The 27,918-nt window shown below is 37.6% G+C and overlaps 2 protein-coding genes across 8 annotated transcripts in view; one reads left to right on the top strand and one right to left on the bottom strand.

Annotated features, from left to right (window-relative positions):
• The window catches only part of LOC109044156 (tetratricopeptide repeat protein 39B), a 59,351-nt gene extending 50,853 nt beyond the window's left edge, over positions 1–8,498 (top strand). For all 6 annotated transcript variants that reach the window (XM_072297478.1, XM_019061715.2, XM_072297480.1 and 3 more), the window contains exons 11-15: positions 874–1,037; positions 1,618–1,779; positions 2,109–2,338; positions 3,055–3,295; positions 4,031–8,498. In XM_072297478.1, the coding sequence (XP_072153579.1) occupies positions 874–1,037; positions 1,618–1,779; positions 2,109–2,338; positions 3,055–3,295; positions 4,031–4,130 (897 nt within the window). In that variant the 3' untranslated portion in view covers positions 4,131–8,498. The remainder of the gene's footprint in view (positions 1–873; positions 1,038–1,617; positions 1,780–2,108; positions 2,339–3,054; positions 3,296–4,030) is intronic.
• Positions 8,499–9,746: 1,248 nt separating this feature from the next.
• On the bottom strand, positions 9,747–26,058 carry LOC109044157 (putative fatty acyl-CoA reductase CG5065). Of its 2 annotated transcripts, XM_019061718.2 has the most exons (9): positions 25,016–26,058; positions 21,744–21,816; positions 19,106–19,481; positions 17,651–17,902; positions 16,470–16,725; positions 13,923–14,115; positions 12,249–12,494; positions 10,920–11,180; positions 9,747–9,871 (listed from the first exon to the last, which is right to left on the bottom strand). In XM_019061718.2, exons 3-9 carry the CDS (start codon positions 19,370–19,372, stop codon positions 9,796–9,798), a joined length of 1,551 nt encoding a protein of 516 aa, XP_018917263.1. In that variant the 5' UTR covers positions 19,373–19,481; positions 21,744–21,816; positions 25,016–26,058; the 3' UTR covers positions 9,747–9,795. The 2 variants fall into 2 exon arrangements, with proteins under 2 accessions (XP_018917263.1, XP_072153583.1); XM_072297482.1 differs by lacking the exons at positions 21,744–21,816; positions 25,016–26,058 and having other exon boundaries at positions 19,106–20,653.
• Positions 26,059–27,918: the final 1,860 nt, after the last annotated feature.

Genomic DNA, 27,918 nt, shown 5'->3' with positions numbered 1-27,918 from the left:
GAGGGTGCTCCATACTGTTGTCCGGAAAAAGAGTCGCAGTGTTTTTATCGTTCCAACTTTATGAAACCAGATCAGATGGAACCACTGATCCCTTATCAGATTGCAGCTTGGTTGAATTGAAAAGGACAGGCAGACAGAATTTAGGCAGTTTTGTATTGCTGCAACTCACAAAATATCAATGCATGCTGTGCTCTGAAAAAAATAAGGATTCACTCTTGTTTTGGTTTCAAGGGCAAGACAGAATAAGGTACGAGCAAACCGTGGTGATAATCGAGATTGATAGACAAAACGATAGACAAAAAAGAAAAAGAGAAAATTAAGTGACCCTATGGTGGAAGTGGGTGGTTGCATTGAACTAAATCATTTTCTACCCATATACGGTAACAATTACCCGTTTTATCGAATTGCGACATTTTTCTTTTTGTATTCTTTGTATATTGGTTTGTCCATCAATTTCGAACATAAAACAATTTATGAACTCTCAGACTTAGACAAATTTCTTGTGATAGTATACAAAGTTTTTAATATTCTTGTGACTTTTTTCAATTTTATAAGGATTTTTTTCTAATTTTTCCCAATCTATATAAAATATCAGATATAATATTCAAATATTTTCTCAAAAATTAATGTTTTATGCAAGGAGCTTTTAAAAGTGCATCAATTTTTTCCCCGAACCATATAGAGATTTTAAAGTGAACTGGCTTATACCTTGAATTACAGAAGTTGGAATAAGTGAGAGACAGCTGTACATTAACAACATTCAACTCTCTAAAGTATCGAATTAAAATTCAGATAACCTCGTTGCCCTTCGGATATATTTTATTATGTATAAGAAATACTGAAATAATAAATCAAGTTTCTATGTTTTTCCAGTTGTATCCTGAGGGAGCTTGGTTTCTCTACTTCAAGGGTCGTCTAGAATTTATGAGGGGTAATCTGAAGGAGGCCAATTCGTGGTACACCAAGTCTTGGAAATCTCAAAACACTTGGGTTCAATTCCATCACATCTGTTTCTGGGAACTTCTGTGGACCAATAGGTATTTAGTTCTTAGAAGATTATCATGGTCTCACTTTGAGCCAGCTTTCAAAAGAGAATTGATGATAGTATGTTGCAACTGCATAGTCGAATAATCAGAATTTTACTGAGGGTAGCATTTGCAACAGAATGCCATAAAGTTTCCATGATATCAGATTTTTTTTTTTTTTTTTTTTTTTTTTTTTGCGATACTTGTAGTGGTAGGATGATTCCATCTAAACTGTTTGTGAATGATTGCAATTGTATCGCAACTTATAGGAAAATAATTTTATGCATACTTTTCCTCAGGAAAATTCAGAGTGTTTCTTTTGATTTTTAAAGTTTGGTAATGCATTTTCTGTTGATAAACATAGTTACTTCATTGATTTAAAATGAATTTCTATGAGACACTCTCAATCATTTTGGAGTCTGCTTAATTTTTAAGCAATTATATAATAGAAAAAACTGCAAAACATCAGTCACAAGAGCAGCTCCCTTTGCTCTTACAACTATTGGATAATACTTTCATCAAATATGTTGCAGTCTCTGGTTCCTCATTTGCTTGCCTTTTGCCTAATTTATTTTTCCATTTTTCGTTTCAGTATTAATTTAGATTGGAAAGAAGCCAATATTCATGCAACCAGTTTGTTGAATGACAGTAGATGGTCCAGGACAATCTACAGTTATCACAAAGTCTCCATCATGCTTATGTATTTTGATGACCTCTCTGGTGAAGAGCAACAGGCCGTAGTAAATTTAATGAGGTAATTTTTATCTTTTAATCCCCAAAAATGCCCCAATCATTTATTAATTTTCTTTAAAGCTAAAATATTTTTTCCTAGGAACTTCAATAAAAAAATGTACGTATGTACATGTTTATACAATACTCCTCCAGAATTTAAAAAGTGATAAGGAATTCTCGTTCCCAGCACTCAATTTTCTCTGAGAAACTTTGACCCTTCGTCACATTTAAGTGAGTACTCGCCACCAGAATTAATTTTGACCTTATAGTTGTTGGTCACTTTCATCAACTGTCCTTCATCAGTTTTCAATTGTGATTTTCTGATGCTAATATAATTGTCATTTTATTCAGGAATGTACCTCGCTGGAAGCAGAGGATTGCGGGCAAATCGATTCCGATGGAGAAATTTTGCGTAAAGAAGTCTAAGAGATTCTTCTCGCAGAACAACAAGTTGATATTGCCTGCCTTGGAACTTATCTATGTTTGGAATTTGTTCAAAGTCATAGGAAAGAAGCGAGAGTTGAGTGATCGATTTTATAAGGTTATCTCTGACGCAGAGCTCAAATTTGAAAAAGACCCTGGTGAGTTCAAAAGCATCTACCTATTTTATTACTTTTCATTCTTAATTTGACGTATTTATGCTAAAAGGAACTATTTTGCATGTAAACCTATGTACATTTCTTAGCATAAATAAGTCCAATTAGTGTCCATCTTGGAATCATATTGATGGTAAAACTCTCAAATTATGTATCTCGGCTTGCGAAGTTGTAGACTTCAGATATACTTCATTTTTTTAAAGGAAAGCTATTCAATATCAACTATTTTTGCTCAGATATCACTGAGCCCATAATCTTCATTTTTGTACTTGCGGCACTCTTTGCTATCTCAGCAGTATAATTTAGTCTATGGGAATGCGTTTAATGCAATCTGTAACCAATGTAGAAGCTCCAATGAGGAAAAAGACTTGGAACAAGAGAACTCTGAAACTCCTCTTTTTTTTGATGTTGTGGCCACTCTCTGCACGACATATATTGGAGTTCTGTTGTGATGTGTCCTATTTCCCCAAAACTGTAGGTTTACACTTACTGTTTTCTCTGATAGCACAGCAGTATTTATAAATTGGTCCATGAATTGGTCGTGTCAGGTGGACATTGACATTCTTCTTTTCATGATCTCATCTGGCCATCAGGAGTGCATGGTAGTATGTATGTATTCTTAGGCTGTGCACAAAAACTTTCTCAGTCATCACAAGTCATAATCATGAAAGAATCTTGACTATTTTTGTGTAATTTTTCAGAACAATATGGTTCAGAATTTGAGGCAGATAATCGTGCTCTACTCTACTTACTCAAAGGTGCGTGTTTGCGTCGAATGAACAATCCCATGTTAGCAGAGGAGAATCTCAGGAATGTTGTCGCTTTGGAGAAGAAAATCAAAGAGGACAACTATTTAGTGCCGTATGCTCTTGTTGAGTTAGGCATCATGTTCCACGAAGGTGGCGACAATCAGAGAGCTATCCAAACTTTAGATGACGCCAAGTAAGTGAATATTGTCTCTTTCTCAATAAAAAATATCTTACTTTACAACATAGTTTGTTGCCTCAGGTGTCTTCCAAAGTTTTGGCAAGTTTAACCACATTAACCATAGATATGTTGTCAAAGTGAACTTATCTTATTCTGTTTGGTTCCTCTGGCGGCTGAAAGCAACTCAGTCGATGAGCATTGGGTAGAAATGTTTGAGCATTCATACGGAAAATACACCAGTCTTAGGGTAATTAAAGAAAGATAAATAGCGCTGAGAGAGTTCATGAATTACGTAACGCACTTTTTCAACATTGTTTATATCCCTATTCCTTGTAACATTTTTGTAATGTAGGTCCCTATCCTTTAGTGCGTAAAAACAAAATGGCTTAACACTCTCCTCCATCCCCCTCCCCCCAGTGCTTTTCATAAGTTACGAACGGACCCTGATAATTCTGTTTCCAAATGGTCCCAAACAGTTAACTTCTACAATGTGCCTCAACCAACTTTATTATTTTCTTTTAATATTTGCATCTAAAATTAAGAACTTTTACAGCTCCATGAATATGTTCTCATTTTATGCTGCAATCTACATAATTTTTAACTACATAATTTTACTAAAAAGTCAATGTATCCACGTCTAAACAGTTTTCAGCCCCTTTCCCTCCCCTCAAAAAAAAACCCAGCCCTTTCTGACGGAAAAAATCAAACCTTGTTCTTGTCATACTAATCATTTTGATTTTTTGATTCCAGGAAAAACTACACGGGTTATTCTTTAGAGTCAAGATTACATTTCCAGATGCATTCTGCAATGATGGAGCTACAGAGCTTGAAACATTCGAACAAAAACTAGTATTTCTTTTTTTTCTTGTACTTGTTTAAATGAGTCATTCCAGTCTTAGAAACAATTCGACACTGTTAATTTTATACTTTTTCAAAGTCTGTTCCGATTTTTCTTCCCTTTTCTGAGGGATTGTAAGCTTACTGCATAATGGAAATTTAATTTTTAGTGGAATGATCAAGCCAAAGTCACGGAAGCTTAGTGAAGCCATCATTATTGCCTTGGTCACAGTTCTTTATTAATTTCTTTCATTTTTCTCTACTTGTTAAAAAACCGAATGACAAACCACTTAGTATCATATCGGTAGCTAAAGTGCAAAACCATTTATCTCTGTTTGCGACGTTGCAGACTTCCTGTCATACTCTTTTTTTTTTCTTTGGAAGACTAGTCAACGTAATTTCTCGGAAACTTCTTAGATGTTTCATCTCAATTAGCAGAATATTCTGTATTAAGGAGGGGTATCAGTAAGGGCCGATTTAGGGGTAGACCTTTAATTTCCTCAACTCAATGATTTTTGCTCATTTAAGGGCTATTTTCTGCAGAATATATCATGATTTAGTCATTTTCGGTCTCTTTTTGGGTCCAATACTGGCCTGATCATGGGTCTGAAGGCCACTTTTGGCGAAAAAGGCGAGTTTAACATTACATATTTTGTGAACAGCTCCATGACATAGTGTATACTCATGCACCACAATTATCTACTATGTAAAAAATGATGCACCCTTCTTATTCTTTGAGTGGCAATATTCAAGAATTTGGACATTCAAATAATAGTACAAACTAGTACAAGGACTGAAAGGCAAAATGAAAGTTTGAAATTACACCATCCCAGATTGACACAGAAGTCTTAGTGGCAAATTGTCATTCAATATTTGCCCCCTTTTTTTTCGTCCTCTTAAGAAAAAGTTTGCCTTGCACTTTCTAGATGCATTTTACAATGAAAAATTCGGGTTTAAGTCTTACATAAAAGAAGAGTGGAGAAGAGTGGTCAGTGGTGGATGAGTAAATACAAGAATAAATACATTTACTTGTCTTTGTACTAAGACTACGATCATGCCAAATAATCTAATGATATTTTTTCATGTACCTGAGTTTAAAAAAAAAAAAAAAATATTCTGTATATTATGTAGACTTTATCTATCTGTCATTTCAGGTTTATTTTTTCTCATGATTAATTGTATGTAAGTTGGTAGATCTGTATGTTGGTTTGAATGAAATATTCTCTCAAGCCGGATTAATCGGGACAAGACATACTTTCTAAATCATCTAGTGATGAAAAATATTACTGTCTGGAAATCATGGGTCAGTCACAGTGTTCGAATCTCAACTTCGAGTTTTAGGAGCCATGTGGCGCATCAAGCTCAATTTTTAAGCGCCGTTGAAGATTTTTTAGGGGCCAAATTGACTTTTTGCTTATACTTTACAGTGCATTCAGTGAAAAGTTAGACGCAAGATGTTTTTGTAACAGAGCTAGTAAGTAGCTGTAACTTGGGAAAGACAAAAGCACCAAGAATGAAATCGTGAGGAATAAAAAAAGCTTTCACTTGTAGTGCTGACAATTCTGAGTTTTTTCAATTCAAATAGATTTTGATTTCTTTCTTAATGTGACTTCCTATGAAAATCCAGATTTTTAGAGGGCAATTTTTAGGGGCCATGTTGGCGCAGAACCTTCATTTTTTAGGCGCATTTGGCGCGTTGGCGCCCGTGAGTTTCGAACATTGGTCAGTTACACAAGCTACAGAATTGTAGATACCCATTAATTCAATAAAAATCAAGACATCAATCCAAATACCTAAATCCTGTGTCACAAATTATTGGAAAGAAAGGTCGATGATCTCCACTAATAAGGGTGTATAAAGTTTGCATTTCAACCAATTACTTAATCAACATTGTCACATTAGTATCTACTCTACCATTATCCACTTCATAGCAGTTGCCAAGAAATGCTAACAGTCTACGTATCATGAATCTCAAATGCACTAAATTTTTTTCCTCCTACCTTTATCCATCCAACTAAGACTTAACTGTACTTGTAGATAAACAAAATCACTTTAAATTCCCAGTTATTTAGGTAATTATTGGGTCCAGACCCCAGCTAAATAGTCAAATTTTGCGGCTCACTCCAAAACTAACTGTTACACAGATATATAGTATAATAATGGGATTTCATTCCTCTGATTGCTGATATCACTTCTTTTCAAAGTACCTTTATCATATTTCAAACAAGGCTCACACCTATTTTTTCTTTTGCAAGTCTTTTAAATGACTAGTGAATGAAGTGGAAATGAAAGCCAATTGAAGAGAGTATTTGTTTCTCCAAGTTTACCCACTTCCCAACCAATGATGTGAAAATCATAAATCCAGCATGAATTTGAGAAAATACTAATCTTTCCCTATACTTATACTTATTTGCTAACCTACCTTGGATAGTGTTTTCCGTAACATCTGATACAACATATCCATGTTAGTGGGTGATAGCAACTCACTCTAAGTTTCAATGAATGCCATAATGGTTTTTTTTTTACTTATAGTGCCAATCTTCCGAATAAGTAAGACTAATAAAATTTGTCTCTATTTTTACATGCATAGGTTAGTTCCTTTCCACTCCATAGGATGAAAAATTCACAATACGATTTGTTCCTTTAATCCTCAACTTATTTGAAACAGTTCAGCCTTAAAGCCCAGTTAAAATCCTATCAATATTTTCGATTAAAAGTAATTTTCATCATATTCAGTGATTCGCATAAATGGACCATTCACAAAGTCTTATCTCTAATGTGACCAATTATCATGTGAGCCTAACTGTATGCTCAATGAGAAGACCACATTTTTTCATGTGTTGACTTTTTGAGTATCATTAGTGGATCATGGATGGTATTTTTTCTCTCATAATTTTTTTCAAAACAGTTTACTTTTAATGTGTTGCTCTATTTTTGAATTTTCGTAATTCAAAGTTTCACCTAAAACCATATTTTTTCTACGTTATCATTATTGTTATGTTGAATTTAGTGTGAGTAAAACTTATTAAAGGTGCTGTTAATTCCTTTATTTTTCTATCAAATCATAATATCATTGTAAGGTATACAGGTATCTTATTTTATTAGCGTTGGTCAGTTAATTTTCCCTGGAATCATTCTTATGAATTATCATTCGCATTTATTTTCTTACTTTATGTGTCAAGTCCCATTCACTTTTGTGACAGCGGACGTAATGATTTTAATCTTAGTGTGCATCAAAGTCTGTCTTTGAGTGTATCTCTTTTCTTATTTTTATGTTAAACCTAAGGACTCTTGAAAGAATCGCTGAGTCAACATTTGTTCATGGCAGACATGTATTACTTTCAAATTCTAGGAAGTATTTGTAATCACCGATTTCCCTCTTTTTTACACATCACAACTCCTCTAATCACAAACTCAGTCAAAATTTAGCTAGTCCTCTCCAGCCATAACTAATGATTTTTTTGGGTTGAAAACTCTTTCACAAGAAGTCCTTGATAAATGAATATCACTGACTGAAAAAAGACAAAAAAATATCAGGATCCCTCAAGCGGAAGGGTCAATTTGTTTTTGTAAAATAAGTATCTGGAAAAGTTAGGAATATCAGGATTTTTCAATGAAAAAATATTTTCCACCTCACTTATGAGGCACATGTTCGCAAAATTCATAATATGGAGACTGTTTAAACGGACCACTAGATAGGGCAAGAATAATGTTGCATAGAACACGGTAAACACAATTTAAATTGAACTCATAAAAGAGCGATTGGTATTTTCCATGTTTGTTAATTTCAACCTATGAATTTTCATAAATCAGATCTTACCCATTTCAAATCAACCATGAAACTAATTTGAAAGTTTCTTTGAGACTGAATCATTTTCTCAACCTGCTGAATATTTCTTTGCAAAATTACAAATATCGCGCAATAGAGTGAAAAGGAAATTTAATAGAATGCAAAATTAGTTATTTTTGAGAGGATAGGGTTCCTTTTTGATGGTTGATATCGGTTTTTATTAGAGCGGAAAGTTTGAAGTTACAGATTCCAATGTAAAATGGAGAACAAATCCGTCTTTAATGAGTTAATTTTGGATTTATCAACGCATTCTAATTTTTCCGGGTGAGATAATGATGAGAAAGCATATTCTGTAATGCTTAATTCTTGGCCTGTCCTGTGGTCCACACTCCTTGTTTTTGACGCTTTGTCAAATGAAAGACAGAACCCAGTTTTACTCATTATTTATTAACTACTCGCTGTAAATCTTTATTGTTTGTGTAATGTTCTCTTTTCCTCTTGTGTTTCTTTATTGATCATTTATTTCTTTTTATTTCTTGTTAAGTTTTTATCATTTGTTATTTGAGAATAAAACATTTTCATTCTTAAGCATTTATTCTCTACCTTTCTAAATATAACTTTTTTTACAATTCTGCACATTCTGCACCAAGCAAACAATCTTCTCCATGCTGTGGTTCTAGGGAAGAACGTTGTATGAGCCTTCAGACATTGCCATACTTCCTTTAATGAAAAATAATTCATCAGTAAAATTGTGGAATTTTTTTTTCCCCCCAAATTTTTCAGACAATTTTGTTTGCAATTTAATCTAAAATATCATTGTATGGAAAAATATGCATTACTCTCCTCAAAAATGCATGTTGTATCAGGGAGAATTTGGCAACTTTTGAATGTTTATACAGCATTCTTTCTTAGCATGGCAGTGTTGTGTATTGCGTGTAAATAAAATAAAAAGAGCCTTATTTTGATTGTGAGTAATAAAATGAAACACATCTCAATATATATTGAACCCTGGAGATTAAGTAAAAAATAACCATCAAGTTCAATTCTTTTTAATTGCTGGGAGATCCATCCAACTGACTATTTTTTAAGTAGAACTGGGTGCAAATCTTGTGAATACCTTTCAGGTATGGACCATTTTGGTGATCCTTAAAAAATATGCTAGGTGGCAGTAATAAAAAACTTATAGTTTCAGTCATTAAAACATTTTATTTAATTCAGGAATGGCAAATATATTGTCACAATCTTTGAGGCACCTTTTAAGGGCTACAGTAATAACAAATAAATAGATTCAATAGATAGTTGAAAAATTGTATGCCGAGGGAGCATACCTATGTATTTTGTAAAAATAATTCCAATAATTTGTATCAAGTAATGGGAATAACCCAAAAGCTCTCATAATGTACGCATAAAGGTGTGTTTACATGGTGCAAGCGCAAGGACACATGTATTTACTGCAGATTCACAAAGGTTCTGCCATTATTTTAAAGTCTTAAAACTCAAATCGACCAGAATTGGATAGAGTCTCATGTTTATATCTTAAAATTAAACTAGGAAAACTGAACAAGCAAGCAGGGATAAGTATGTAAGGCTACTTGGTTTCATATGGTAATTCTTGTACCGACCAATTGTTCTTTCTGGATATTGCTCTTTCATAATACAACTAAATTATTTGGTAAAATGGTAAATTTAAAAATAGGAATGATCAAGCGAGACTAATCAAGCTCCTTGCAATTTTGTACATAGCAGATTATTTTCATGTTTGAAAAACATTGTTGTTACTTTTTTCCTTTATTTTTGAACTGAATTTGTTCATCAAAATGCTGGAAATTTGATAATATCTGAAACACACAGAGATTTTGCGTCCAGGCTGGCCTCAGGGAGGCACGCATCATCCAGTAAATCTCAAATTCAAGAGTATTCCAGCCGGAATCAGAACCTGGACTAAACGGTGGAACCAGTATAACCTGCGATGTAAAAAAAAAAAATCAGTGATAAGTCAAGTGCAAAAAATGTTAGAAAGAAAATACAGAATCAGGGTTACGAATAGAGGAATGCACATTTCTACGTCACAGCAAGTATTTGCAGTTCCGATGCAGATTAAGAAAAGTTGAGCCATGTGTGCAGAGATGCAAAATGAAATTTCACAGGAAGAAATTCAATGAAATTTCAGTTTGCTGAAGGGTGAAAAATTAATTTCTTGGAGGCTGCTTATGCAAGCCGCAACACGTATCTCAGAATCCGAGAAGAAACTTCAAAAGACTCATTTTTTCATTTTTTCTTCAGATTTCAAAATTAAGATTTCATTGTTTCTATGAGTTTCATGGCATATTGAGTTCATTGATGAAGTTTTAGGAAAAAAAAATCATGAAATTTATCAATATCATTTGAAATTTCATTCTTTAAAATTTCATAAAATTTTGCATCATTTTGCTCTCTCCCCTCCCCTTCTTTCCTCACTTTTTTTAAAAAAATATTTTATTCATCATAGAAGCTACCAAGGTATTCATCAGTTTTACAATTTCTCTGAGTGTGCGTTTGGCAAAGCTGTGTCTGTGTCTTGACTAATGAGCCGATGTAATTTTTACATCATGGCCATCATGGCACTTTATTATCTCAAGATGGCTACGTCGTCAGCACACTTCAATATTTTTTCATGACAAGACTAAGCTTAGCAAAAAGCAGAATAGAAAAAGGAAATAAGAATTATTTCCGGTCAGAACACTGCCGACTATTTCAACGTCAAGGCGGCTAGGCGCATACTCAAGAGTAGAAAGCGCGCCTTCAGTTTTGTGGTTATGCAAGCATATAAGCAAATGCAAGGTATAGACAGCCCTTACGCACGTACAGTTGCATCAAGGCGCCTAGCATAAAAATTGCGGCCGACCTATCGACAGTGATTTTCTGTCTACGTAAAACGCGATTTGGGAAAAAGAAAAGGGAAAGGAAAAAGAAAGAAAAAGACTTATGACTCCTTTAATTTAAAAAAAAAAAAAAAAAAGATGAAAGACGAACCTGTACAGTTTTCTTCTGGCGCCAGGGATGGTCTCTGGCGGATCCTTGAGCACGAATTTCCTTATTCCAAGCATGTACTGTTTAACGTAAGAATCCCATCCTATTTTCGCTACGTCCACCTCAAAGTTCGGCTGATCCGACGATGAGGCTATTTCTTTGATCAGTTGACCCAAGTTTCTGTTATCGAAATTGAATTCATTCAGCGCAAAAAACTCTCCAGTCTTCGCAGCCATTTTAAATTTCTTGAATATTTTCAGCATTCTAGGAGGAAATAAAATTCATGCAAAACATCAACAAAAGTTCTTTGAAAAAATTTAAATTTAAATTCAAAATTTTTCGACATCTCAGTAGGCAGGTTAAAAAACGAAGAGACCAATGTCAAGATCATTTCCAGAGCGTATCTTTTTTTTCTGACCTTAGCAAGAAGAAACTAAGTGCATTAAATACTAGGTATATCGATAGCCAAAGTGCGAAACTTCGTATCTTACCTTGCAACTTCACATAATTCCTGTCATACTTCATCTCTCTGGAAAACTAATCAACGTAATTTGCCGAAGACTTCCCCAATTTTTTTTTCTCGGTTAGCAGAATATTCTGTAAAACTTTCATGCTAGTTATAGTTGACTCGGTTTTCCTCGAAGAAAATAAAATAGGTAAGAGTGGACAGTTTGAAATACCGAAATGAAGATGCGCAGTTTCGCCCTTTGGCCATCGATATGAAGCTTTCTTTAAAAAATTGCAAAAAAAAATAATCGGCTTCCTTACATTCAAAGACTGGCTATCAATTTATTTACCCTTTTCAGACCCTTCCGATTATAGGATTAAGGTTCACGAAAAACCAAATGGGACCTCCAAAGTTAGGCTGAAATGGCCACCGCTGAGTATCTTTGGCCAAAGTTTGGAGGAAATCGCCCCTTATCTCTTAGGAAATAACTACATAGCTCGAAAAAAGCACGATGAGATTTATGAACAGTGGGGACCAATAACTCCTAGGCTGGCCATGGAAATGCCTAGGACTGATTATGAAGAACAAAATCCTAGATTAGAGAATAATAATTTAGAAGTCCTGCATGAATCCAGGATTTTTGTAGGCAGAGTTGCCGAAGAAATCGGAGAGAGAGCGTTTGTTATGTCTCCGAAAGAGTGCCTTTCCGATCTCAAAGGATGGTAAAAAAGGGAGCCCAAAAGTGTGAACTGAGAAGCCTGCTTACTCGGCCAGTTCCCTAAAAAATAGGTTGACCTCAACTCACTCTGAATTTTACGATACCACGCCTAAGTCATTAAATCCAACAAAAAGACACTCTTAAATTAAGTATCAAAGGTACTTACATAGGTTTCGAGCCTTGGAGTCGAAGTATGACGTCAACGATAACGGCGGGCAGGAAGTGGAAAGCGGCCTCGTAGATCCAATGGATTAGTCTGTTGGTACGGAAACTGAAGCCTGGGTACCATTGGATGTACCGAGAGGGTACCATTAGAGCATGGCGCTGAGTCATAACTCCCAGCTCCTCCCATTTGATCGGGTTGATGGTCCCGGAAGTGCAGTTGTAGACGGCCGGTCGATCCGTCACTCTCCTGCGCGAACGCAACATGGGGAGCAAAGAAAATTAATGAGAAGCCATGAAATATCTTAAAAATGCAAAGGAAACCAAATTATTTAAATGAAATACATTGTGATGATTACCAGTGGTAGATCTAGAGCGAAGCTAAAAATATCCTTTAAAACTTACGTTGGGCTGCCCCCCCCCCCCCCCGGGTCCCTGTAAAGTGTATATTGTATAGCAAAACATACAACTGTAACTGATTTAACACATGTAACTGATTTAACACATGTAACTGATTTAACAAACATGTAACTGACTTATCACCGAGACTGGTGGCAGAAGTTGCCTCAAAAAATCCTGATTGTGAGCGGACACATGTGCTTCATAAAAGGAAAAAGAAAAACCAGAATATATCTTATTTTTTCTTCTTCATTTGCGGTGGCTGGACTCGAGGTGTCACTTGAAATTTCACATTTTTCACGTGTTAATAATTATTATCCTTTTGTCTATTGGTAGCCTTAAGTTTCTACTTAACAGGAAACTATGCATGCAACTTCCTTTTAGTCAAGAAGGCGCCATACATTTTATGAAGAATAGCCTCAAGTTTGAAATTTCGCCGGAAAGGACACCACCAAATTTCAAATTCTTATTTTTCGTGAAATTTTCCATCTCAGACCATGAAACCAGGCGTAGAAAATGTGCTCGATCACCATTGCCCACTCCGGCAGGCGAAGCGCACATAGGCAATTCGCTCAACGGATCGAGGTGTAACGGTGTAGCATATGAAGTATTCCCACGATGTTGAAGGCGCTTCATAGGTCACGCGAGCGCGCGCGGCTTTCATTGCTGCCACTGATAATGGGCATTCCCGCCGTTCTTTTTACTGAAACTCTGCCTTGATTTTGATAAGAATATACAAATGACTGCTCGCACACTAGTGTAAGTAGGTAACTGCAGAGGTTTTGTTCATATTATCTACTTATATTTTTGTTTCGCTGTGTTTATTTTTTTGTCAAAATTATCCTAATCGCGGAAATTATTTTGCTTGCATTGCTCCGATCGATCTGTATAATTTTGCGCAGGAAAAATCAATGTTTTTTGACGAGAGCGCAAACTGAAGAACGTTCTGCAGTTCTGCACCCTTGTTCAAAGATACCCTAATTAATATGGTATCAAAGACAAAAAGAGAACCTTTTGGCCATTGGCAATGGTGGAAGTTTTGAGTATTTCGACCTGCAAGCAAGCCTAAGTTTGGTAAACTTGTTGGGTTCGTTAAGTCACCCAAAGCTCATCATCCACTTAGTAGGTAAGTAAACAGCCGACAAGGGTGAGGACTGCTGCTCCTTTATAATGATCCATTAGGAGGTGTTAAATTCCCGAGAGTAAAAGTTTCCACCTGACGACAGGAGTTAAGTAGAGGGTCTCTCTTTGTTTCCGTATAAGGCACGATAGTGTTTACCTATTTTTAGCGGTGTGCCAAGCGACGGCGATAAGGGTGTTGACGACGAAATCCACGGGAATGATGTCAACGACGAGTTTTTGGTCGCAGATTATACTTCGAATTGTGCCCCTGCCGATCTCCATCATGATGCCTGTGATGCCGGAAATGTTGTCTACCCAGCCGGGCATCGGTTCCCGCCAAGCGGCAGTCACTGAAATCATAATCGAACGATATTATATCCAGAGAAACAGAATGAAATCTCAGTAATTCATCTTCATTTTGCGGATAAGTGAAAATCGAGGAATAAATTTTTGTCAGATTATATGGAATTTCATATTTCTGGAAAGTGAAATTTCATTTATCACAAAATTTCAACGATTTTTCAAGGACTGCACCTGCAACCCGAAACTATCTTGCAGGAAATTTGATTTATGATTTTTTGTTGAAATTTTGAAATTAAGAGTTTACCGTTTCTATGCGCTTCGTGATATGTAATACACGATGCGTAACGATATTATATCCAAAGATACAAAATAAATTGAAAAATGCCATTTTGTAAAATTTCTTGGAGTTTCATTTTATTATGTTTGAGTTTTTTTAGCCAACGTGCATTAAAAATTCAGCATAAAGCTGAAAATCTTAATACAGAGATTATGCTGAATTTTTAACGCACGTTGGCTAAAAAACTCCAGCATACTATCTTATGACCCGTGCGTCCACCGCAATCAGTTTGCGTAGTTTTATTTTGCTGAAAAAAGGAATTTATTTTTCAACGATTTTTCAGGGACTACGTATGCAACCCGCAACATACTTTGAAATTTGACTCGTGATTTATATTATTATTCTTCCTCTTTCTTCTTCTTCTTCTTCAAAATTTTCAAATGAATAGTTTCCTGTTTCTTTGCGTTTTGTGTCATACTGAGTCCGTTGCAGATGTTCTCAGAAAATTCATTAAATTCCACAGTATTTCATGAAATATCATGAAATTTCACTAAACAATTGCACTTTATAAAGTGTTATAAAATATTGAATCTCTGATTATATCCAGCAAGCAATAGATCCATTTTTACACGGTTCGACGATCAGATCTAGTCCTATGACCTGAGAAATGATCTCTGAGAATTCTCTGAAAAATTTAACAGAAAACATTCACAAGCTTTCCTGAAAATTCGTGTCATCTTAAGGAAAATTCGTCAACGCACGAGGGTTCATGCGGCGTTCTCTGCTTGCACGATAGCACTCTACAGTGCCAAGGAAAAAGGCCGTATTAACATTCGAATGTTGCCAAGTCTCCCGTAATTAATTGTGTATTTTTGAGGGTGGTTATGAATACGTTTTCCAGAAACTTATAGGTATTTTATAAAAAATTGAGGATGAAAATGTCTGAAAAATCGGGAGGAAAATATTTACAAGCTTCCCCAGAAATCCGCAGTTCATCAAGGTAAATTCGGCAACGTCTGAGGGCTCATACAGCGTTTTTCCCCAAGCTCGACAGCACTGTCCGGACACCTGTCGAGACTAGATCAATGAGCGGTCAGTTGCGTGTCCCGCGCTGGGGTCAACGCTTCCTTCTAGGATGACAATTTAATACCAAGTAGCATGAAAGTGCGGCTCCGTAAACCCCTATTGATACAGTATTGGACGTTTGTTTTGAACGTATTCATGCTAAAAGGAACTATGTTGCACCCATACCCTACGTACATCAGTGTCATTATGTTATTCCCCCCTAGGTACTTGACGAGCTACCCCCCTATTCTATTATTTCGCACCCCCCCTTAAAACAGCCGCGGGTTCTCAGGGGGTGTTCGGGGAGCCTCCCCCGGAAAATTTTGCCTCAAATTGCCTCTAAAGACAATTGAGGCTATAATCAGTAGTTTTGTCTCCTTTTTCAGAACAAAAAACCGGGGGAAGGGGGGGGGATATGGGGGGATAAAGGAATTGGGCAGAAAAGACGAAAGGGGGTGGAGGAGAATATCACCGAGGGAAAATAGGTTATACTTTGGTGGATTTACGCTAACTGCCCATCAAAAAAAAAAAAAAAAAAGTCACCCACTCCCCAATTTTAAACTTGACGTCTGCAAACATGGCTACTGACACCACTGCTGCACATAGTTCCATATAACACAAACATCGACGGTGAAACTACCAAACCACGTATCTCGTTTGCGCTGTTTAAAAATCTACGCTCGCATTTTATTTTTTTTGAAGTAGACCAAATCAATATCATTCCTTGAAATTTTCACAGAATTTTCTACGCACGATGAGGAAAAATCACAAAAATTTTCAAGACTGGACGTTAAGTAGTTTTTCATTTAAAAAATAAAGTATGACAGGAAGTCTGCGACGTCGCAAACCGAGATACGTGGTTTGGTAGTTTCACCGTCGACATGTTTTAAACAGACTACATTTTGCAATTAATAGGGAACAACAAAGTCTGGCTCATCTGTAAAAACACGTATGCGCATAGGGAAACTAATGGTACATACGTTGTTTTTAAACTGAGCCAGAAATTGTAGCTCCTGATTGCAAAATTTAGCCTGAATCACATCTTATGATTGAACTCACCGATGCTGGGACGAACTATGGCGGTGGGGAGAGTTCTAGCCTGCTCGGCGACGAGCCATTCGGCCATGGCTTTGGTAACGGTGTAGGTGTTGGGGTGGTTCTTCTGGATCCTCTCAGCGATCAAGTCGAGCATCTCCTGCGGCATGTTCTCGCAGCATTCCATTACATGGTTCGGGTTCCCCGGCGGCGAGTAGACCACCTCCTGGATCTCCCGCTTGTCCGCGTTCGAGTACGCCGTCGAGACGTGCACCAATGCCTGATCCATCAAAATGTCAGTCAGGAAAATCAAATGACAACATAGGCGGGTTCGAGGGGAGGGGCGTAGGGGCATACGCCCCCCCCCCCCGCCGTTTGCCAGAAAATTTGGAGGAAGAAAGAAAGAAGAAGGGAGGGCTCTTACATTTGATAATTATTCGTGGCTTGAATCAAAATGCATCATAACGCTTTAAAATTTCCAAAATATTCTAGGGGAAGCCCCTTGGACCCCTCTACCCTTCTTGAAAGTTTGAGTTCCCGTTTGAAGTATCTGAAACCGCTTATGAACTATAGCTAACCTTAACATGCATAACAGTGGAAATGAGTGGTATGCAGTAAACTAATCATGATAGCAGGCTGCTTATTGAAATTGATAGACAACGCTATAGACAAATAAAACAAGGAGTAAGTAATACACTAACTAGCGTGGCAACCTAGAAGAAACCACATAGTTAGTTCATTAACCCCCTCTCCCTCAGTCCATAAGAACCACGTTCAGATTCAACCAACAGGACGGTTCCGTTTTCCCTTTGTGTTCTTCGTCTATAGCTTTGTCTATCAATGTCAGTAATCAGCCCGCAGGGCTGTAAATAGAAAAGTCCTCATGATGAAAGCGGGTGGTTGCAATGGACTGAGGAGATAAGCTTCGCCTTTGGCCGCTTAACTCTGAATCACCCTGTATAGAGTAGACTTCAGCACCGAATTTCACCTATCGATTTTTAACGGTGTACCGTATCATCAGGTCTTGGCGCATGCCTTTTGTTTCGTTTACATGGCGCTCGAGTTAGAATTTTTTATTTTTCGATGATCATGTTGTCAACGAAAACTTAGAATCCTGTTTGTTGACACCATGACGTTGACACAACGCAACGTTAACGAAGGAAACGGAATCCATCGGGGGATTTTGGGGGAAGCTAAAGGCTTACCTCAAGTTTGTATATGGAGTGGCAGAGCTCGATAACGCGTTTGGTCCCGCGGGTGTTGAGATCGACGGCGGAGGGGAGGGCCTCGTTGAACTTGACGGTGGCCGCCGAGTGGAAGACGACGTTGACGTTGGAGATGAGCGTGGCTTTGTCTTCGATGGCCAACCCCAGGCCCGCCTCGGTGACGTTGCCCTCGATGCAGATCACCTTCTCGAAGATCGACGCCGGGCACTCCGCTCGCACTCGGTCGAACACCTGCATCAAAAAGTTCCCAATCCTGTATTTTTTGGCGCGAATCGACGAATTTCACCAAAGTTGCAACAAACTATGAGAGAAGACTCCATCACCACCCCAATCTAAAGTTGCAACAAACTATGAGAGAAGACTCCATCACCACCCCAATCTAAAGTTGCAACAAACTATGAGAGAAGACTCCATCACCACCCCGATACAGAGGCATTATTATTACTAGATAACTCAAATGAGTACAGACGCCTCAAACGGGTGAAACCGTGGGAACTGGCCAGCCCCTTGGTTTGAGCCATTAATTTTAATACTTTTTAACACTCACATGTTTAGATAAGTTACAAACTACTCGGTCGTTTGTATTTTCTACCTTATTCAAATTTAGAAAAAAAGTGTATATTTTCTTGTGAAAGGTCACTTAATACTAGTAATAATAAAAAAAAAAAAAAAAAAAAAAAAAAAAAAAAATCGACGAATTTCAACGAGACGAGTCTATTTCTAGTCGAGGCCTAGAGCAGCAAAATTTTATGAACCTTTACACCGTTATAAGTGAGAGGAAACGCTAGTTACGCGTGTCAGAAGTGGGGAGTCCCCATTTCAAAATGTTGATTTTTGGGAGAAAGGAAATAGGCACACTACTTTCCAGTAGAGCCAAAAAATCGTTTTTGCTTTTTATTTAAGTAAAGATATGGTCTATAATACTGGCTATGAAATAATATTGAAACCATCCTTCAAGAAAATTATTCACCCCGTTTATGCGTATAGCCAAGAGCCGCTTTTGACCGACAAATTTCCTCAACTCAGCGATTTCTTGCTCATTGAAAATGTATATTTTGCGGAGTGCATCATGATTGGGACATTCTCGGTCTCTTTAATACATGAATGGGATTGGTCTGAAGGGCAATTTTGGCGAAAAATGCGGGTTTTGCAGGTTTGCGGTCGGATGCAAAAAATTCCCTATTTTTCGCTAAAATCGGCCCCAGACCCTTATTTAGGTCATTATTAGACCTGGAAAGAAACCGAAAATGACCAAATCATAAAGCGTTCCGTAAAATATACACTCTCACTAGGTAATACGCTCTTTTGCGGATAATTGGTGAATGAGTCTTTATCTAGATACGTTTCAGCCACGAGCAGCTGCAATATATTATTTCCGCAAGCCATTAAATTTTTCGTTCTGTAATAAAACTAGGTACCTATTCAAAAACTTACCGAGTTCTTTAACAGTTCGGTGAGTCTTACTTTGGGATGAACTCCCTTCTTTGGTCGAACTAAAAGGTATATTTTATCCAACTTAGGGCATGATCGCAGGAGTTTTTCTACTAAAGCTTTCCCGACGAAACCAGTTCCGCCAGTGATGAAAACGCTCTTCCCAGCGAAGAATTCTTGGATGAGACTTCCATGAACAGCACCGCAAAGCTTGGTCGTTGACAGGTCGGTTAGACCGTCATAGTTGTTGTAATCCATGCACGACCCCATTTTCGCTGATTTTGTTACTTATTTATGAAGTCCTGAGTTGAAGCGAAATATCATTGCTTCCGAGGTCTCAAGTTGTGATGAATCCTCGAACTCTCATACGTCCGTGACACTGTAACGAGAAGCATAATTATGAACAATTTGGCATCAAGGAGTTTGTACGAGAGTGTTTTGCCAGAGATTTTGCAACTATACCAACCCTGGTAAAAATTGGCGATACGAGCTGCGTTTCAAAATACCGTAGGAGTTCTTATAGCCGACTGAAGAAGGCGATAGAAAATCATATAGCTGGCTGTAGAAAGTGGAAAGAATCTTACGGCTGGGCTACACGAAGCGATAAAAAATTATAAAGCCGGGCTATAGTTCCTATCGCCGGGCTTTACACTTTATCGCCAGGCTGTTGCTTTGTCGCCATCGGTTATAAAAGGCTATAAGAAATTGTGTAGAAATTCGTGTGCTTTGTAAATCCTGAAGTTTGTACGGAATCACCTTAATATTTACAAAACGCACATTATATTTTCATACATACTTTTTTTTCATCAATTAAAATGAGAATAATCCATACAGAGTGTGCAAACATTTCAAAGTCATGAGTTGAAAAACGCTGACTCCACGAGATTAAATATTAGAGCCTAACACAAAGCGGAGCGGTGGCGCACTGGCGCCTACAAACCTAACAGGGATACTTCTCGCATTGCGCAATGCGTGAAGTATCCCTGTTAGGTTTGTAGGCGCCAATGCGCGTTCCGCGCTGGCTGCCCGCCCGCCGCGCCGCGCCTCAGCGTACCACGGCGCTTGAAGCAACCATTTCACACCATAGGTATTGCACATTATCATACGAAATTGAGGGAGGTCCAGCATATTAAGAATGACAGGCATCCTCCAAAAGTATGGAGCTTTCCTCGCAAAATACATCGAGATACTACGGCCCAAAAAGAGAGCGGTAGTCCAAAAACTCACTAAATCCTGGCATCCGTAATTAGTAACGTTCAGCATACACTTTATTGCCAGGCTGTTGCTTACTCGCCATCGGCTATAAAAGGCTATAAGAAATTGTGTTGCCGGCTATAGAAGCTATTGGAAATCTTACAGCCGGCTGTAGGTCTGTGGTATTTTGGAACACAGATTCTACTGCCAATTTTTACCAGGGAAGTATTCTCATTTATTAAGGAGCCTGTCAAAAAAGCCCCTTTTTCGGAAAGCTCAGGGATTCGTTTGAATGTCGCCTAAAAGTCCTTAAACGAACCCGTATGATGAGACATACCTCTGGTGAAAGTTTTAGCTTTGAGTTTATAGCTCGTTTTGGCAATACAGCATTGTAAAATTAATAAATAAAAATAATTTACATTGTTTACTGAAAAGGGCCGACGTTTTGAAGTTCTTCGGTTGAAAAAATAACTTTCGTTAATTATTAATTTTTGTCTCTGTGGCACAGTATCATCATTCGTTCATCAAAAAATAAAAAGGGACCAAATAATATTGTTTTTTTAGACCGATGCACTTAAAAATATTAATATTTTTCAATGGTAAAATGTGAGAGTTTCTATTGCCTAGAGTTGGAATTGCAGGCGAGCTATTAAAGCGGTAGAATCACTTCTTTACGTCCGTGTGTGAACCGAGCCATGATTTTTCACAATGATACCACTACTCGACCATGCGGGAGCCTATGTTGCCTACATTATTAGTTGAAGGCGAACTGACATGTCACTGACATGTTGCGTGGACCTGAGGCACTATTTTTTTGGCTCATTTTAAAACCAACATATGCACAATTAGAGTCCTTGTGCAGAGGTGATTTTATTGATGTGCCAGAAATAGGAGTTCCCTTGCAAAATGTGGTCTAGCTGTTTATGATTTTCAGAAAATCTAGTAGCAAGACATGAATCCAGCAAGTTGGCATCATGGTTTCCTCTTCATTTAAGTCTGTGTTGAGTAATCGATTCTTTACGGAGCATCTGGCTCAGTGGCGTGGCGTGTTTTGCGATGTATCGATTGATCTGCTATTTAAACCCATGGAAAAGGATCGATAAACAGAGTGTTCGCAGCGAACGCCTTAATAATCGATTCTTTATCATAGCGCCAAATGGAGAAGTATCAATAATCGATTATTCACACCACGCCACTGATCTTGCTTCTCCAAGATCCGATTCATTTCCATGGGTTTAAATGGAGAGAAAATAATGGAACCAACTTCTTAGGTCCGTCAATGATCCTTGACACGATAGCTTTGATGTATACTCGGCCGCTGACCCATCAGACCAAAGGTAATAAAAACCATGGTATAAACAATAAACATGACAAATCTGGTCACCAGTTCACGGGCCTTAATTTCTTTAAAGAACGTTTTACAGAATTTTACTGGACTTAAACTTACCTAAGAGTTTAGCGTTATGATGGAACAATTTTTCTTCAAGAGCCACTCATCATTCACAGCGAGAATCACACTCCTGCAACAAAAAAATAGAGTTAATGTTAATGACGACATTCATTGAAATATCAATGTTCCAAATCGAGAGATGCGTATCTCCATTGTGACTTTTCAAAATCTCCGATTTTTCATAATATTTTCAAACAAAAGTTTTAATTTAATTTGTACGAGGAAAATTCTGTGAAAACTTCAATTAATGTTATGGATTTTTTATGTTTCAAAAAAATAAAATTGGAGCAGAAATTTTAAAACGCTCTAGACGAGATACGTGACATGAAAGTTTTATAGTCGGAATTTTTTATTTATGTTTTTTTTACAGAAAAAAAACTGCACACCCTGTATGGGGTTTATTTTTCCCTTTGAAAGCACTCAAAATAAGGGTCGATAAACCAGACAGTAAAGATGGAGGGGGGGTGGGGAAGAACGTAGACGTAAGAAGGATCTAGGTTACGTTACGCACGTTCCTGTCAAGTGTCAGTACAATCGTCGCTTGGCTGACATAAGGGCGTAAGTACACATTGATATGAGCCCGGAAAATCATTAAAATATACGAAGGACAGGGTTCACTGCAGAGTGTTGTTACGCACGTTCTTGTCAAGTGTCAGTAAAATGGAAGTAAATCTAGTAGCCCGATAACGTAATGTTTTCATCGACAAAATACAAAAGGCACGTTCTGATGTCTGACCGTTACACGCCTGCGCCTATGTATGAGGAAGTTTATGGTTGTTCCAGTCCAGGTTAGTACTCCCGAGCATGAAGAGTCTGCATTGGCACAAGCGCAGGACCAGCGCACAATGGGTAAAAATCAAAGAGTATCGAAATAATGTCCGACAATACTGTCGTGCTAAGTGATTAAACTTACTATGCTGCCGTAATAAGTAAAAACGCCGTAGAATTATCAGGCGTTGCCAAATTTCCTTTGATAAAAATTTAATTTCCTAGTAAATTTATGAATGTTTCTCGTCAAGGGTTTCAAATAAATGTTTTCGCAATTTTACACAAATTTCCGGAAAATTTCAAGGAAAAAGGCACAACTTTACCCTACAATAATCATTTTACCGGAGGAAATTCGGCAACTCTCGAATGTTCATACGGCGTTCTTCCTTAGCACGGCAGTATATCGATGGTGAAACTGCAAAAGTGCGTGTATCGGTTGCGGTGTTTGAAAATCTCCGCTCCTATTTTATTTTTTAAAAGGAAACCGAAGCAACATTGTGGCTTGAAATTTTCACAGAATATTCTTCCCATAGAGAAGAAAAATATCGAAAAAAATAAAGTATGACAGGAAGTCTGCTACGTCGCAAACGGAGGTACGCGATTCCACTGTTCAGCCATCGATATTCAAATTGCCTTCGTCATGTACAAACAAATGTAATACAAGAAAAAGAAGAGAAAAAAATCACGTCTACAAAATAACTTAATCCCGACGAGAGTAAATTTTAACTCTGTTTGCGACACACGTTGAAGAGAACCGGCTGAGAATCCATCGGAAGTGTTACGCGCTACAAATTATGTCATACGCTCTTGCTCTGTGTTGAACTCAATTATTTACCCGGGTACCCATAATTTACAGCGCTGCCAGTTTTAATATCGTGAATTGATCAGGTCCATTTCTCCAGCCCCCTCCCCCTACCACCTCCTAAATATTAAAATTTAAAATATTCAAAGTTGTGTGTCTCGACCATTCTGCGTAAGTGCACCCTAAAAAATGTTTTCGTTGTATATTAAAATCATCTCAACAGATGATCTCTGTTCTATCGTGATCACTTTAATCATGAAATTTTCTTTCATGTTTTTCCCCACTAAAAATAGTGCCTTTATCATTGGCGCGCGTCCCTCGCGCAGCCGCCGCCTGGGTAAGAGAAACCACAGCGCCTTCAATCATCTGTGTATGCAACGAGGACATCCTTAGAGCACGAATAGTTGCATCAAGGAGTCACAACCTATGCGCAACGTTTATCGTATCATATACCGTCATGATCATCCCATGACTAAAATGGTTATAAAAGGCACTTTACCTCATTGTTTCCTTCTTTCAGCAATACCTTATTTTATGCTTTTACGGATCTCATAACTATATTTGGGTCCCGGTTATCAACCTTAGATTTTGTGGACAAAATCTATCTTTGAATTACGGCTCCATTATGGAGAGTGCTTTAATATGAAAATATTGGATGCGGAATGACAATTTTGTGAAAATTTATTTCGTTAAGTATGAAGAGTCCATTGCAGTGAGACAGTCTTTGGGTTCACTTCCCTCTGTTTCTATCATTTTTATAATGGAATCAAAAGGAAGTCATTTTAAGCCGGTAATATACTTTTTTAAAAAAAGTATTGCTATTTAGTCGTGCATTATATCAGAAAGCGTAAAAATTACTTATAGTCGTGACTTTTACAGTTTCTTTAAAATATCTTGTCTTCTCGATTTTTTTTTTATTAGAACACTACACGCATCGATTTCCAACTTTTTCTTACAAGTATTACACGTTTAAGTTGGTCTGCGTTCTTTTGAAAATTATAGTGGAGTTACACTTAGAGCTTCTAGAATTTTGATATTATGACAACAAAATAGGTAGTTTTATTTATTTGTAAATAAGAAATTACTAAACAAAATGAAGATGAAACAAGGAGAAAAACAAGATGGGGAAAGTAGGAACAAATGAAGAGAAAAGAGGAAAAGGAGGAACAGCCTGCTCAACCTTTGGACAAATTGAATAGCGACTTTTCTCAAATAGGGAATATTTAATTCCACTAACGAGAAAAAAAGTCTTGGGTGCAAATACTACATCGTGGGCTCTAGTACCATTAAACACTTTGGTAATTAGTCCCTACAGCAAAACTAATAAAAATCAGTCAGAACCTACCAAGTAATTAATTTTATTTTATTTTTTTGTTAACACGGTTTAAAATATTATTATCTAAATTTGATTTTGTCAAACCGTAAAATTAAAAGTGAAAAGAGAAAAAAAACTTGCGGAGGAAACATTCGACGGGTTTTTGCTGAAAATGTCTCTTAATTAAAATTTTCAGTATTTTTTTTTTTTTAAAGCCTCGCTCTTCTTCCAAATCTATCACACCATCAACACTGATTTTTCGACGAAATTTTCGTGCGCAATCGTCAGAACAGGTGCATAAAACTGCCACCAAAAAAAAAAACACTTGTAAGAACGACTTCTTCCACCCAAAACCAACGAATAATAATCCGATTGGGTACATACCACAGGTAAACTTTGAGCCACTGGTCCGCGGCGAACTAATCCGAAAAACGCGGGGAAACTCGCGGTTGCACTGATGCGAGGGCTACAGCGCGCGATGGACTGGAAAAAGGTACGGAGATGGAAAGTTTGACCTTCCTGGTGGGTGATAGCTCTTTGAATGAGGAAGAAAGTGAGTCGGAGGAGCGAGGAAGGCTGAAGCGGCCACGGCGAGGTAGAGGCAGAGCGTTGCGGAATAGGGCCACGGAGCTGGCCGCGCGGCGAATGCGGCTTCGTGGACTGGTGCGCTGCGGCAGCTGATCTCTTGGACGCAGCTCTTGGATCGCCTAGAGTCCTGCCATCGGGTTTTGTCCATTTGAACCAGTGCAGGGGCAATTGCCTTGGGGCCCCCACCACTTTGAAAATTATAAATGTGTCTTTTCGTCTGATTATGAGCAGCGATTTTACCGGCCCAGTAAGCAGAAACAAATGAAGATGGGTGATCTCCTGAGAACCGGACATTATCAGGGGTTGTACTGCGAGTCTCGGACGAAGGATTGGGGAAAAATCGAAAAAAACGGTCACCTGTAGTTTTTATCGGTGAAGACCATTTTAAAAAATGTCACTTTTTTGCCCAATTGATCATTAGACATGGTGTGAATTATGATATAGTATGTGTAAAGGCAAATAATCAAATCAGGAATTTTGTCAAATGCCTAGGTATAAATGAGGGGCTTGGAGGACAAGGCGCATAAGTGCAGTTTTTGAAACATTGAGATATTAATGATTTCATGTAAAACTAGTCTTAACGCATACTCTGTGAAATATTCGCTTCCAAAGTCCAATTTTTACGCATCAAAAAGTCTGTTTGAACTTTCTTTCCGCCATAAGGATCCACACTTCAAACACGTATTTCTCAAAATAGCAACGACTGCATTTATGCGCCTTGTCCTCCAAGCCCCTCAAATGTTACATTTTGTCGGAACAGCAATTTTACCGGCCCTATAAGCAGATAAACCAATGAAGACTTTTGCGTAATCTTCTGAGAACCGCAAATTTTCAGGAATTGTACTGAGTCTCGGAAGAAGGATCGGGGGAAAAATTGAAAAACACAGTCGCCTGTGGTTTTTATCAGTGAAGGTCATTAAAAAAAATAAAAAATAAAAAAAAATGAAAAAAAATTGATTAACTGCCTAGTCATTTGGTAAAATGACTGATATGACTAAAAATTTCACGTACCTAAAACCCAATTAGTGCAACGAAAATTACTGAAATTAACTCCTAACCAAAATTAACGGAGGAAGAAAGGAGCATAATGGAAAAATATCGCCAAAAATTGATTGAGTTTCGACTTAAAACTTACGTGCTTACTCGATGGCATGATGTAAGCAGCATGTCGTCAAAAATTAAACGTGATAATTTTAACTTTATCCACTTACGCACGTGTCTCTGCTAAGTTTCCCGCGGAAGTTACGGAGGGTTTTCGTGACTTATTCTTTGTCATCACCCTCGAAATTTAGTATCCTCAGCGCGTCCCTTCTTTTCAATTTCGGGAATCTATTTATAGGAAGGGTCATTCTATCTCCCATTCAGCCCTACATCCCCTCGACCAAGGCTCAATGACTTTCAAATTTTTGCGAAAATTATTATCCATCTCACATCAATGAATTTCAAAGGTCAATGGTCTTTGTGTTGAACTTGATCCACTTTGCAGCTAGAAACCGCCGGTTTTGGCCCATTCATGACAGTATGTACCTTCCTGTATGGAGGAACTAATGGCACAAATGTGTAAAGTTTCATCGTAGCTTCATTTTTTTTTCAAATAAAGTTTTGAAAAAAGCCAACTTCAAATTGAGAATATCTAGTTTTGCAAGAAGTCTTAAACTGTCCTGCTGTATTGGTCTTATTTCAAAGATGTGCCCTCGAATTATTGAATTCGAATTGCGGATTAACTTAACTTTATGAAAGTATATAGAATTGAGGGGCTCGGAAGAGAAGGTGCATAAGTGCAATTTTTGCTATTTCGAGGAGCACGTGTTTGAAGTTTCGAAATTACATGGATCCTTATCGCGGAAAAAAGTTCAAACTGACTTTTCGATGCTTAAAAATTGGAATTTTGGAGCGAATTTTTCACAGAATGTGCAGTAAGCCTTGTTTTACTTCAAATAAGCATCTAATTTTTTTTAGAAACTGCACTTATGTGCCTTGTCCTCCAAGCCCCTCAATTAATTTAATTTCAATGACTTGATTGCTTTTATAGTTGTATAGTTTCCCAGAAAGGGGTCAACTTCATCGTCCTAGTCCATTTTCCTGTACTGTTGTGCTAAGAGAAAACGCCGTATGAACCTTCAGGCGTTGCCAAATTCCCTCCGATAAAATACGAATTTATTGAGAAAGTTGTGAATATTCTTCTTCCATTTTTTCAGACAATTTTGTTCGCAGTTTAAACTAAAACGTCTGGGAATTTCAAAGGAGATGATCTATAACTTTCCTTAAAAGTAGGTATATGTTTCATCCGGAGAAATTTGGCTACTCTCGAACTTTCATACGGCGTTCTTCCTCAGTACAGCAGTGAACAGCTTGGCTCTCGGAATTGGGGCGGGAACTAATTTTCAAGCGATTTGGCTCGAGTTTGCAGCTCCTGCAATGGTAGCATAGCACCCGACGGACTTGATAGGCCATTAACGAGCGAAAAATCGGTGGCTGTCATCATATTCCACGGACATGACTCGATGTAAAAGCGAGAGAGGGAATCCAAATTAATTAGCCGAGCTCTGGACCGTCAAAATTATAACCGAGCAAATTATAAAGTGAGCGTTGAGAGAGCTTTCTCTCACTGAAAATCAGGCGGTCGCAGAAAATTATTCCTCACATAGGTAGAGGAAATTCCAAAACCTGGTAAGCGCCAGCATTATGATTCAGTGGCA

The sequence above is a fragment of the Bemisia tabaci genome, chromosome 2 (genome assembly GCF_918797505.1).
Source record: "Bemisia tabaci chromosome 2, PGI_BMITA_v3".
Lineage (NCBI taxonomy): Eukaryota > Metazoa > Arthropoda > Insecta > Hemiptera > Aleyrodidae > Bemisia > Bemisia tabaci.
This window is presented reverse-complemented; position numbering and strand designations above follow the sequence as displayed.

Coding starts and splice junctions, on each gene's coding strand:
- LOC109044157 (XM_019061718.2), bottom strand. CDS start 19,372: ATGGGGTCGTGCATGGATTACAACAACTATGACGGTCTAACCGACCTG. Junction 14,116..16,469: donor CATAGTTCGTCCCAGCATCG/GTGAGTTCAATC, acceptor TTATGATTTCAG/TGACTGCCGCTTGGCGGGAA. Junction 9,872..10,919: donor GCCAGAAGAAAACTGTACAG/GTTCGTCTTTCA, acceptor TTTACATCGCAG/GTTATACTGGTTCCACCGTT.